Source organism: Centruroides vittatus, unplaced genomic scaffold (assembly GCF_030686945.1).
Source record: "Centruroides vittatus isolate TY-2023 unplaced genomic scaffold, ASM3068694v2 contig_436, whole genome shotgun sequence".
Classification (NCBI taxonomy): Eukaryota; Metazoa; Arthropoda; class Arachnida; order Scorpiones; family Buthidae; genus Centruroides; species Centruroides vittatus.
In genome coordinates, this window is record NW_027122237.1 from 492,845 (window position 1) to 506,212 (window position 13,368).

The 13,368-nt window shown below is 29.6% G+C and overlaps 1 protein-coding gene across 2 annotated transcripts in view; it reads right to left on the reverse strand.

Moving 5' to 3' along the window:
* retm (real-time) overlaps positions 1 to 2,153 on the reverse strand; it is a 38,882-nt gene extending 36,729 nt beyond the window's left edge. For both annotated transcript variants that reach the window (XM_067272321.1, XM_067272320.1), the window contains exon 1: positions 1,931 to 2,153. In XM_067272321.1, coding sequence (XP_067128422.1) covers positions 1,931 to 1,993 — 63 coding nt within the window. In that variant the 5' untranslated portion in view covers positions 1,994 to 2,153. The remainder of the gene's footprint in view (positions 1 to 1,930) is intronic.
* Positions 2,154 to 13,368: the final 11,215 nt, after the last annotated feature.

Below are 13,368 nucleotides of genomic sequence, written 5' to 3' on the forward strand. Positions count from 1 at the left end.
GCTGATAGTGAAAAACAGTTTAATAATTGTATAATAATTTATCTACTAATTTTAATTAATCTACTCATATTTCAGTTATTTATTCATTATCCAAATTTATTAATAAAAAAATTCACCATTAATAGTACTAAACAGCAACATTTAAATTTCAATAGAAGACCTAAATAAAAAAAATTTAAAGAAAATCTATAACCTTACAGTTATTCCATTGTCATATCAAAAGTACTTTCAAAAAACTTTTCTTTGAAGCAACTTAACAAATATTTAAATGTCATCAAGTTAAAATAGTGCAACACGAAACAATTTTTTTTTTGTTAGAGTAACATAACACTTCGTAGACGTTTATAGTGTGTATCTGTCGATACTAGAGATTTTGCGGCAAAATTTCAATGAAATATTTCCAAGAGCGAAATTAGATATCCGAGCTTTTTAATTTTTATAAATATATTTAACCTTAAGATATTTTTACAAAATTAAATTTTTCTTATGCTTTTTAACTCGCGACGTAAAGTTTTACGATAGCTGCCAGCAGTAGGTTTTTACAGTTAAAAAAAAATTTAATCAATTTTTCTAATTATTAACTGCATTCACATAGTTTAAAATAAAGTATCAGAGCATCCGATCTAAAATTAACTTTTTATAAATTTAATTTCACAAATATGTTTTTTAATATAGATTCATTTTAAATAAATTAGGCAAAGCCAAGATATTTATTTACTTCCAAAATTACAGTAAAATTTCAAAACACTCATGATTGTTATACCCACTCAAACAAAACCCTTTAAAATCAGAACTAACTATAAAACAAATAAAACAGTAACAAAATTATTAGGATGATAAAAGAAAAATACAAAACTTGAGATACAAAAAAGTTGGTAGTAATATTCAAAATCTCATAATAGAAAAAATAAACCATTTAGAAAAATACTTTTTAAAGGTTTCAAAATTTGTGAACATTTTTAAATCTACCAGTAATCGATAACAAATTATTTCTAAATTAATTTTATTATTAAAATAAGAAATAACTAATTTATAATAAAATTTTGTTTCGACACTTAAAAGGAAGAGAGATAGTAGTTATCAAGGATGCCGAAGCAGTCTCTCCTTCGCTCTAGCAAACAATACATTCCAAACGACAGGAGACGTATCTTACTTTTTAAAATTTAATAAAAGCCGTACACTTTAACCGCAAAAATAACCATTAGAAATACAAACCGAAAAAGCATCCGTTAACATATTCTTCGATTAAATGGCAACTTCTCGAGAAACCTATTTACTTAATTATAGAGACTCGAAACGCGGGACCGTTTCGAGTATCTATTTTCATTTATAAAAATAAGATTTCGAACAAACTTTCCTACGCTCCCAAAATCTAAATCATCATTCAGAAATTAAGGAAACGCGTTCTTAATATTTCTACGTAGATAAAGAAGCCATATATTTAAAACACTAATAAATAAACGACGATATGCATCTATATTTAAATATAAAAATAAATACGTCGTAATTCGCAAAAAAAAATTCAAATTTTGGAAAGTATAATATGCATTAAATGATGAATTAATTTCATCTAAAACTAGATTCAAATCACTTTAAAATAATATAAATATAAGATACCTTATGTTATAAATGATGATGAATCAATAATTTAGCTTATATAGCTATGTATTTTTTATTACTACAAATCTAATTGAATCAATGCCAAGTATTTAATCATTTATGAGGTCTTCTATATATGTAGAGTTCTTTAATTTTAGAATTATATAAGAAAAAATTTTTCTAGCAATTTATATAAATTATACATCAAGCAAATGTATTTATAAAGTCAAGGACTGCGAACCGAATGAAGAGTCTAGTGTATTTTGAAGTAAATTTACAAATCACTTAAGCTTAATTTATAGAATAAATGATGTTTAATACATTTACTTACCGCCATCACCAGCTCAAAAGGGTATTTATATACCCGGACGGGAGATTGATACTTTTGAACCATGTTTATAAGGATTTAAACGTTAATTTTCTTGATCAAATATTTTTAAAGTATATCGGAATCATGACTTTTTTAAAAAAATAACATAAATGTTTAAATCAAATTAAAGTTTATCATCGGACTCGCACTTCCTCGCCACTCGACTTCACAATAATCAGAATGAATAGCAGTCTTATCGGCCTACATTAGCGCCCTCTGCTACTTCGTATACTTTTTTGTTGTTAGCGTATTTTATAAATTTTTTTTATTATTTCTTTTAAAATATTTTGAAAGTTTTAATATAATATAATATTTTAATATAAATGTAATCAATATTTATATGTATTTTTATTGAGTAGTTTTTATATATTCATTTTTTAATATGCAGTGACGTCATTTCCGACGTAAACAACATTCCTCGCATAGAATAAATATTTGAAGCATATTTTTTTTTTAATTTAATAAACAATTTTTTAGATTAATCTGTATTATTATTATTATTGTCATTTAAACTTAAAATTTAATTACTTTATTTATGGGTTCAACAAATATTTAAAAATAATTTTATACTTTATGTGTTATATATTGTGTATAAATTCAATATACATTCTTAGTTTTAAAATAAATTTAAATATTTAAATAACGTAAAAAATATGATAAAATTTAGTATAAAAAATTTTTATAAATAATTTTCTTTTTATAAGTTTTAAAAATATAATAATTTAATGAATAAATAAATAAAATATATCCCTAAATTTTCCCTACATCTGAGATTTTTGAAAAAGAAAATAAATTAAATATTTCTTTAATTTAATATTTTATTTACGTTAAATATATAATTTCATTATAGAATTATATACATATCTAATCATATTGCGAAATACTTAAATGTCATTGTATCAAAAGTACTCCGTCACTATTAAATTTCCCTTTTTAATTGTCGAAACGTAAACAAATAAACAAACTTATTGCCCAAAAAATAATTTGAATTTCCTCTTTTTAGATTATAACCTCAACAATATATAATAATATAGTCGTAAATAGTGAAATTTTATCAATAAATCTTTATCTAAGTTTTATATTTTCCTGCACCGCCGTATTTTAAATTCATACCATTTGGGCACGGAGGTTGGGCGTTTGGGTCTTTTTCCCATATTCATCACGAATTCGGTCGGGACTGCGACGAAGTCTACCGGATGTGTGGGACGAGATTCGACAAATCCGGAACAGACTGCCCACGATCCCGAATCCTGCAGAACAGTAGGCCGACACTTTAACCATCTTGGCCATCGGGCCAATATTCGGCTTTATGACAGCTGCATTTAAAACCCACGATTTTACGAATTGTATACATTTTCTATTGTGACTGCACGATCGAGTTTGTTCTTAGCCATCTCGTTGTAGGATTGGTCCACCAGCGGCCGAGTGGATAATACCACCGAAAACTGGTCGTGGATTAATCACAGAACCCTGTGATTAATCCACGACCAGTTTTGCCACGTGTGTTTCTGGGTTTTTCAAGATCCGATTAAATTTAAATAAAATCTATCTAATATAAAATATATAACTTATTGTAAAATTAATTTAAAATTTAAATAATTAAAAATATATATAGTTTTTAACTCGATCATCGGTATAATACACTGGCGCGTTATATCTTCGTGGGAACCTGGCAAATTTGAATTAGCGGACCCATTTACAGTGTTCAAACGTTTTTTGGGGGTATCCTCGTTTGTTTCTTAACACTGTGTCAGTGCACCCTGTGCCACAACGGCAATCTAGGGTCTCCAGACATGGCTCAAATTTAAATTTCGATTTCGATACTCTTACTACAGTAATGAGATTATAAAAGATTGGTTTGGGCCCCGGACAATTGACTTTTTCTTCGTACGATAATTCGCCACTGGTATAATAATCCGCTCGAATCTGTTGAGTTTTAAGTAATCATTTTATGTATTAAAATGAATTCAGAAAATTATTTAATTATTTTACCAAAATGTTTTCTGATTATAAAGAACATTTTCAATTAATTTTTAAAACAAAAATATATTTCAAATTATATATATGTAACTTTATGTGATCCAGATGATAAGGTGAATAATCTCACCGTAAAAATTATTTTATTAATTTTCTTATGATAAAATGCTTAAAAACGTTTTTTAAATAATTTATTTCAAATTTATTATTTCATATTATTCGAAATTATGACGATAATCTTCCTCCTTGAAGTTTACTGAACTTTTTTTATAGTGTGGTTCCAGTCATTGACATTTTCTTTTCTTACAATGAACATATTTCGTATAAAATTTATAAAAGACAATATTTTAAAAAATATATTTTTCTTTTCTTAAATAATATAAATTATTTATTTTATATAATTATCCACTTAATTTTTTAAATAGCTTATATAAATAGCAATTCCAGCTTTCTGATTTATGTTCTTATATGTTAGTATAGAAACTGCGCAATTTTTATGTGTTAATATAATTCCAAAATTAATTTAATGGTTTAAATTCTTATATAAGTTTAAAATATCGAAATATAGTTGGCTATTTTAATTTTTATTTTGGATCACGGCGAAATTTAACTTTATAATATTTTATTCGATAAGAATAGTGAAATAAAAACGGCACAACATGTATTACAATACAGTTTATAATAAAATTCTGAACCTTATTTCCATTATACCAAGACCTAAAATTCACTGCCTCTCACACGCTACTTCCCGAAAGACTTAATCCCCGGGAATTTTTCGGGGGTGGTCGTCCGAACATGTCGGGCCCCGTCCCTCACCACCCGGCCGCCTCATTGCGGGCCTGGCCCGACCCGTAACGGGCTGGCCGAAAGAGGTCCTCTTAGTGCCCGCAGGGTGGAAAGAGTTTTAAAAAACTCCCGGAAGACTGCCTTAATCTGTTTGCCACGGTCTATAATGAGAACTTTACATAAAATAATTTTTAAAATCCCTTTTATCTCGATTCTATCGGTCGAAATCATTCTATAGGAATCACAAATTGTGCCAAGTGAACATTCTTTGAAAAATTTTTGTACGGCGCGTTTAGCGTTTAGCGTATCAGCCTGCAAATATATTTCATACATACATAACATACATTTTTAACTTTCTGTTATCGTAACGTTCTCAAAGAATAGTTTAAACAATTGGTATTGAATTTTAAAATGAAAAAAATATATATATGCGCGTCACGTATACGGTAGAATAGCCTACACAAAAAGCCGAGAATAATAAAAAATAGTTTTAATTATTTACTTTAAATTACATCAGTAAAGTCTTTAGAATTGAAATTATTACCCTAAAAAGAGGTAAATACGCAATGTACTGTATACTCACGAATATTTATATTATTATACGCTATTATTCTACTTTATATTTTTACGTAAACTTTTTAGCAGATAAGTTGTTTATAAATCACTAAGCATTCATTATTTATATATTAACACCACTTATTATTGGAAATCTATTAAAAAATAAAAATATTTAAAATTTTTTTACCATAATATAAATATAATATCAATTTTATGTAATAATCAATTCGAATTCTTTTATTTTATAGAATCCTGCGAGCATATATCTAATTTTTAAAAGAAATACTGTATTAATCTCGCAAAGAAAATTTTAAACGAATAAATATATTAAATAAAACTAAAATTTCAATAAGATTTAAATACAGATATAAAACTGATATCGGCCGGAGGTAATTATTTAAAAATTTGTTTTTGGATCTGCTCTTTCATTACATTACACCTCGATGTTATTAACGTCGATAACTACTTTAACTTCAAAGAAATCTCGAAAAGAGACGGGTAAACAAAAAAGACGAGCGTCTTAACTGTAAAAGTTGTCTTCGCAGCTAAAATAATTATAATTAACACTGAAAATTTCCATTCTAATTTACAATAATAAATCCTATAATGATATTTACAATTAAATTATACTAAACTTCTACGTCAACTATAAAGAACCGCGATGAAAAACATTCATTCTAATAAAATCGGGAGTGTTAATCCGAGTTTACGCGATTCAAATGAAAGAGAAAAAAGGTAAATTATTATTTAAACACGAATTAATGTGTAAAATTAAGTTGTTGTATGTTTTATTAGTCATTTATTTATTGAATTATAATTAAAACGATTCATTTATCAGGTTTGTTACATTTAAAAAAAATTCATTTACGAGTGAGAACAAACAACCTTGACTGAGTTTCTTATTACTTTTTTTTTTTCCCATTTTTACTCGAGTGGTAACTATGTATTATCATAATATGTCCTTGTAGTTCCAAGGACATTATTGATAAAGTAGATTAAATTGTTTTATATTACATTAAATTAACAGTACTTTATTTAAATAATTTTATTTAAAAATTATGTAATAGTTTAAAATAGTAACATAAAATTTATATTTTAATTTTTTTTTATTATTATTATATCTGAAATGAATTTATGAAACTTATTTTTTAATATAATTACAACATTTAATTGATGTTATTTATATTTGTATGACATTTCTATTTAGAGAATTTTACTAGAATCATTTTTAATAATTGATCCTTCGGTAAATCCACGAATTTAAAACCGAAGGTCTAAACTGCGCAACCTATATACCATCGTAACGGTGTATTTGACCTTTATACTTTCGTCCTCTAAAATTTAAGCCTTTTAATCGAATTTACTCTACGTAAAGAATCCTTGATCTCTTTATTTTCCATATTTTACAAGAATTGCATTGATATATACAGTTACTAGATTGCGATATTAACGTATAATCCAGCTTTAGTGAACGAAATATCGGGATCTATAGGAGCTAGTCGAACGTTTTATTACGTTTTAATATACTCGCGTATGCTTAAGGACATGTTTATGATCTTATTCGAGCGCATAAAATAAAATACGGGCTTATAAACAACCTTTATAGGTTTGAAGTTTGTCATCTTAATCTCTTAAGCTACTTCCCGTGTAAAATGATTCTAGATATATCGAAATTTACGTTCACTTATACGGAGTGTTAATGATAAAACTGTCTAAATTTCGGGAGTTAATAGAACATCAAAAAATAAGCGTAATTAAGAAAAACTAGCTTCTCGAAGCGCTTAGTTTTTGAGATAAAGAGGGGTTAAAGCGCTACAGTTCTTTCGATATCTCAGAAACAATACGAGATGCTCGGGCGAAATTTTTTGTGTTTGTTGCTACGGGAGGCCTAAATTTTTAAGGGTTTTTATGCGTGATTCGGTGGTGAAAAAATTTTTCACTACGGGCGGAGATGCGGAGACTGGCGCAGTTCGTTAGAAAATGCCATCGAAAACTAATTAAGTTTGAGGGTATTTTTAACCTACATCAAATTTAGTTTACGGGTATTTTTTGTTATTTGTTATCCGTAACTTTAAAGATTTAAATTCATTAGCATATTCTACTTTGTTGCTTTCTGTTTATTCGCGGGACTGCAGAAAATCTAATAATGCCAAAACACAACGCATCTCGCGAATGCAACACCGACTTAAACTGGACGTAGATTTAAAAATCATCAAACTTAATTAGTTTACCATTGACGTCACATACGTTTTGTAAAGAAATGTGCTACCTCACGTCTCCCGTGGTGAAGGAAATCCACAGAAAAAGTATAAAAAAGTAGGCGTTCTGTAGCGAAAACCATACAAATATTTCGACTAACTATCGTTTTCGATGTATTAAAAAAACCCAGAAAATTTTCGTGGTATTTTAATCCCCCAAAACTAACTCGTACTTCCTTATTTTTAATTTACGTTAGTACTTAAGTAGACTGGCGCAGCTCTACGTATCTTCCACGTAGAAGCAGTCATTCTTTCGAGAATTTATCAAATTATTTCTCGAAAATTCTCACAAATTTCAACATTTTACAAACATGTCAAGTCTGACAATGGAAATTTTTCTCGTATCTCTAGTATTTACGTTATGGTGTTTATCACAATCGATACTCGCACTTATCAGTTTGGTATCACACGCTAATATTTTGTACTCGATTCCTAAAGATCGAGATAAATGAATGATACGAATGATACGACGATCCCAATTTTCTAATTAACTTATTACACATCGAATGGTTTTTATACGCTGTATAAAGTTTTTGGTTTCTAGAACTAGGACTGTACTATGTACAGAGAGTCTGAGAGCCCAAGAAAGGCCAGGAAAAATTATCTCTTTGAGGTTCCAATATATTAAAAACAATACAACATTTAAAAGATTTTTAAATACTAGAATTTTACGTAAATTATGATTTTTTCTTTAATTTTTTAAAAATTTTTAAGGCATATTACTTCCTTTCTGCACTCCGTGCAAAGATTTTTGGATCCGCTATTGCTTTCTTTCTTTAACTCTTTGCCCTATGGGAACTAAGAGAACACCCGTATAACGAGTCCATTACGGCCCAAAATGGGATTCGGTCTCGGGTCCCCCGGAGCGACCCAGGATCCGAACTAGAGGGAGGCAACTCGTATTAGTTTCGAGGAAGCGAGGAGGGAGAGTGAGATTTTGTCTCAGATGGCTCTAGTCTAGTCACAATATTCGTTATTCAAACCGATACTAAATTGATACGTCTGCGCTGTGAATTGTGTGTCAATTAGGCTACTATACTTTTAATTTTTCTTCTAAGGAGGAGCCGCTCGCCCCCGCTGGGTACGCCCTTGGCTGTCATATTAACCTCTGGGCCACCCGGTCGTCGATTCCTTACCGATTTTAATTAATAATTTAGTGCTTAATTAGTTTTTGTTACTTAACATATTACTAAACATTATACTATTTTCGCTTAAATAAACAGTGAAAATTTCCTATTTTAGGTCCACCAGAACCCGGACCTAGAGGAGCAAAACTCGAAAATAATAATAATAACAATACAATAATGGAACAATCGTTTTATGTAGAAACAATTGGTAAAGAAATTAGTGCAAATTAAACGCTTAAACAGAAAATAAGATATGTATAAGTAATATTAAACTACGAATATGTTTTGCTCGAACAGAATGATAGCGCTAATGACTGATTTTCGATGGCGGTGCCATTTGCCAGTGGCGTAGCCAGGGGGATGCGAGGGGACGTATCGTGCACCGGGGGCCACTCGCGGAGGGGCGCCCAAATGGTCTCCGAGACAAAGTATATGTGTTTCCGGAGGGAGGAGGGGGCGCCAATAAAGTGTCGTGCCTCGGGCGCCACTTACGTTCGCTACGCCGCTGCCATTTGCCCCTTTGGATGTTTAAAAATCTAAAAATACCACCATTGCAAAATTAAAATTATAGAATAGAATCATTCGGTACAAAAGTGACGCTATTAGTTCGGAGGCGCCATATTTTTAAACGCTTCGCCGTAAATGAAAGAACCTGTATATAAATATACAATAAATAAAAGATTATTTTATGGCACATTTGACTCTCTGCCCTATCGGGACTAAGTGGCCTTTTTCCAAATCTGATAAATTTCTATAGAATTTTTCTAATTTTACGTGTTAAATCTTTTGAAGAAATTTAAAAATTCTAATGACGATAGTTTTAAACTATGATTCAGCTTTAAAAATAACTTAATTTTTTTTAACTTTCTTTTATAATAAGGTCAAGTAAAGCGCAAAGTGAATTAGGACAGCGAGAAGACCAGAAAACCGGAAAATTCTCGATATTCTATTTTAAAGCGATAGTATTTTATGAATATTCTTACATCACTTCTATCTTTAAAACGGCATATTATATTCCGAGTTAAATCATTTAAATCCATCTTAAAAAAACATTTTATTTTAATTATTACTTAAATGTTTCTGCTTAACGTACGGGTGGGCGACCTTCGTTTCGGATCGTCGAATTTTAAAATGTTTTAGTGTTCTTCGAGAACAATAAATGGGTTAGGGTGAAAGCCCATAAATTATTTTTTTTTAAATCTTCCTTAATTTAGTTTCTTCTAGAGAAAAAACGAAAATAATTCTAATTATCGTAACTTAATAATTATTTTCTCGATATGGAAATTGTTCTCTTTAGATAATCCTATCTATCGATGACGAAATGGGGTTAATAAACCATCGATAGGAGTTAATCGATCCCTGTTTACTAATAGCAAACACGTCGATATATTCCTCCAAAACACAATATTAAATTAATAAAAAGTCTAAGTTGATTTTGTAGATATTTAAAAGCTAAATAAATTCAGTTTAATCAAATCGGGTGAGCGATTCATCATCTTAACTTTAGAGTCGAGTACTGTACGTCTACTCTTCGACTATTGACCCATTTCTTTTTCTTTTTTCTTATTTTAAATGTAGAAAGTAAATCGAGTGGACGAAAATAACTCAAAATTCAATAAAAATCATTTTTCCATTATTAAAAATTAATGTAACACTAAAATGTATTAATATAAAAGCACCTCTCTACATTGTTTATTATTTTATATATTGAGAAAAATATATATAAAATTTTATTATTTAATTTATAATAAATATAAAGAAGTTAAAATACAGTTAATTTTTTTTCAATTTAATAAATTTTAATAAATTTAATAAATGTTTTTAATCCTCACTTAGTAATGAAAATGTTAATTCATAACTCGGCCTCGATTTATATTTAATTTTTATATTCGTAATGAAAATATATTTTAATTCATATTTAATTCGATTTAATTCATATATTAAATTGAAAAAAAACTTAAAATAGGTTCACTCGTTAGAACTTTATCGGATTTATACGAAACGTTCGGTTTGTGTTTATAGAAGTGGTAGGAAGGAAGTTCGTACGAAAAATTTTAGTTTCAAAAATTGCCACCAAAGGGAAAATCGGAGCTTTGATCAATGACGAAACCTGCAAATTGCAGTATTACGTCATATCGTCGTTAAAAACGCCAGCAAACCCTAACATAAAATCAAGTTTATAAAAGCGAACGTTAGGAACGACGATTAGTCTTTAAGACCGCGCAATGCTACCGTTTCATTAAAGCGGTTTAGGTCGTCGAAAAATACTTTTTTAAAAAAGAATTCGATTTCTGCAACCGGATTGCGATAAATTACTTTAAAATTCGAAGAAACGGGTTCGTTAAACATTAAACTCGGAAGGAGTTTCGACCCCGTTCGCCAGCGGCAGCTCTATCGGCATAGGGCAGGAATAACGAGCCTTTTTGCCAAAATAGGAATATTAAACTTATAAAAATATTTGTGCGCGCCGAAGATTTAAAGTTCGGACTGTTCAAAAAAATTAAGTGAATATAATTCAATTAGAATGAATTCGAGAAAAATGAATCGAAAAAAGAATGCTGAAAGTAAAAGCGAAATAAGAGTCTGACGTTAAGATAAATTAAAAATGCTCGGTAAAAAATAAACGAAATCGTATGATTCGTTGCGTGCCAGATAAAATCTAGCCTGCCATTTTGGACACCTGTCTTAGATTCACTATACCTATAACTCGTGATGACGGCCGGATGACCGAGCGATCGAGGTGGCAGCCTACCGCTCTGGGGGACCCGAGAACAAATTCGGACGGGTCGAAAAATCCCCAGGATTTTTCGGGGTGGTCGGTTCGGATATGTCGAGCCCCGTTCCTCAAAATATTTTTTTTTTTCAAAAATATAAAGAATATAAAATATTCTCGAATACATTAACATTTAATTATAATAATTAAATATAAAAGTACAATAATTACAGTATTTAAAACTGTTCGGAGAAAAAGTGAGGTGTACAAATTCAGATGTTACACAGATGTTATGTAGCAATTCTATATTTAATGATAACGGTGATGATATATTATCGTTTTTATTATATTATAATGCTTCCTTGCATTTTTACTTTCCAGGCTGGTATATATAACAGACAGAAAATATGGCGATAAGTCAAAAAATTCCAGGGTTTTTATCTGTGTGAGGGGTAGCGATATTTTACTTACCCCTTTGAAGCTTAATAACTCCCTTGCCTTTTGTCGGAAATTTCTGAAATCTTGCAGGGATATTTGTATATTAGGGGCATCGATGCTGTTAAATTTTGGCGGTTAAAGATCGAGGGGTGGGGAGATAGAGGGGAGTCACTTCTCCTATCTCGGATGGGGTCGGATATAACGAAGATTTTACTGGTTATTAGCATTTACAATTTTTATTCTTATTTAAATAATAAATTATATAACAAATACCTGTAATCTTAATTTAAATATTTAATTCAATACTCTGACAATTAAGAGAAATCTAAAAATACAATTTTAAGCTTTAAAAAAAAAGCAATTTGAAAATATTCTTCACGAAAGAAAATTTTAAAAGCTCGCGCAACACATTATTTTCTATTAAATGAATTTTAAAAATACATAATTATTTATTTTCTTTCTTTAATTTTACATTTTCAATGGCTTATTCTAGGCTTAATCGCATTTTAATCGTAAACGTTATTATTTATTTTATTACTTTTATTCAAAGCGATACAACTAACTGCAAGTAGCAAATTAAAGTTTTACTTATTTCGTAATGGAGAAACCGTAAATATTTGCATTTACTTAAATATATTGTAATCGTCTTAGATCTGACCCTCCGGGTGTCTCGAAGATCTCGATGTTTCCCACACCTCCCGAACCCAAAAAAAGGCGAAATAAAAAACGAGGAAAAATGTGTTTTAGTGTATTTCGTTTAATATCTCGGGGTAAAGGTTAGGAAACGTAATTTGGCACGTAACATGTTTTTAAGGGTCGTCGATGCTATTAAATTTTGGAGTACGGACTCGAAACGATGAGACGGAGGAGTCGCGTGTCGGGTCTCCGGGGAGAACGGATTTAATGAAATTTTACTCGTTATTGTCATTTATAATATTGTTAAAAACTCATCTCTACCCTCAAAATTAAGCCGTTTCTGCTTTTTTGTAACGATTAATAATATAAAAGTTATTTTTTAATAACGTCTCGTAACAGATGGAGCCATATACAATTTTTTTTATCTTTGAGCTTGTGTGTCATTGTGTTTTTTAAACTTAAATATTTTTTTAAATGGAGATTTTTATCGTAATTTAGCAAAATATTCCTTTTAATTACTCCGTCGTCCAATTTTAAACCAAGTATAATCCGAAAATCATATCGAGATATAAAACGTGCAGTGCCAAAATGTTGTAAATGCAAAAACAAACTTATCGGGAGAGGTATAAAAAACACTTTTTTAAGCGAATGAATTCGCTTTTACCATTTTAAAATGGTAAAATGGTAAAAGAAAGTATATACGTGATACAGTAGCTACTTTACATTATATACTGTACGCGATGCAGCTTTAGTAAAGTATTTAAAAACTTTTTAAGCTTCGACTAAAACTGGAAACCGTAACGTTAAAGCTATACCGAATACACAACTACAGACAAATAAATAATATTAAACCAACGAGATAATGGTTTGATGAGCCAGCGAAAAACAAACTTTTATATTTTTCAC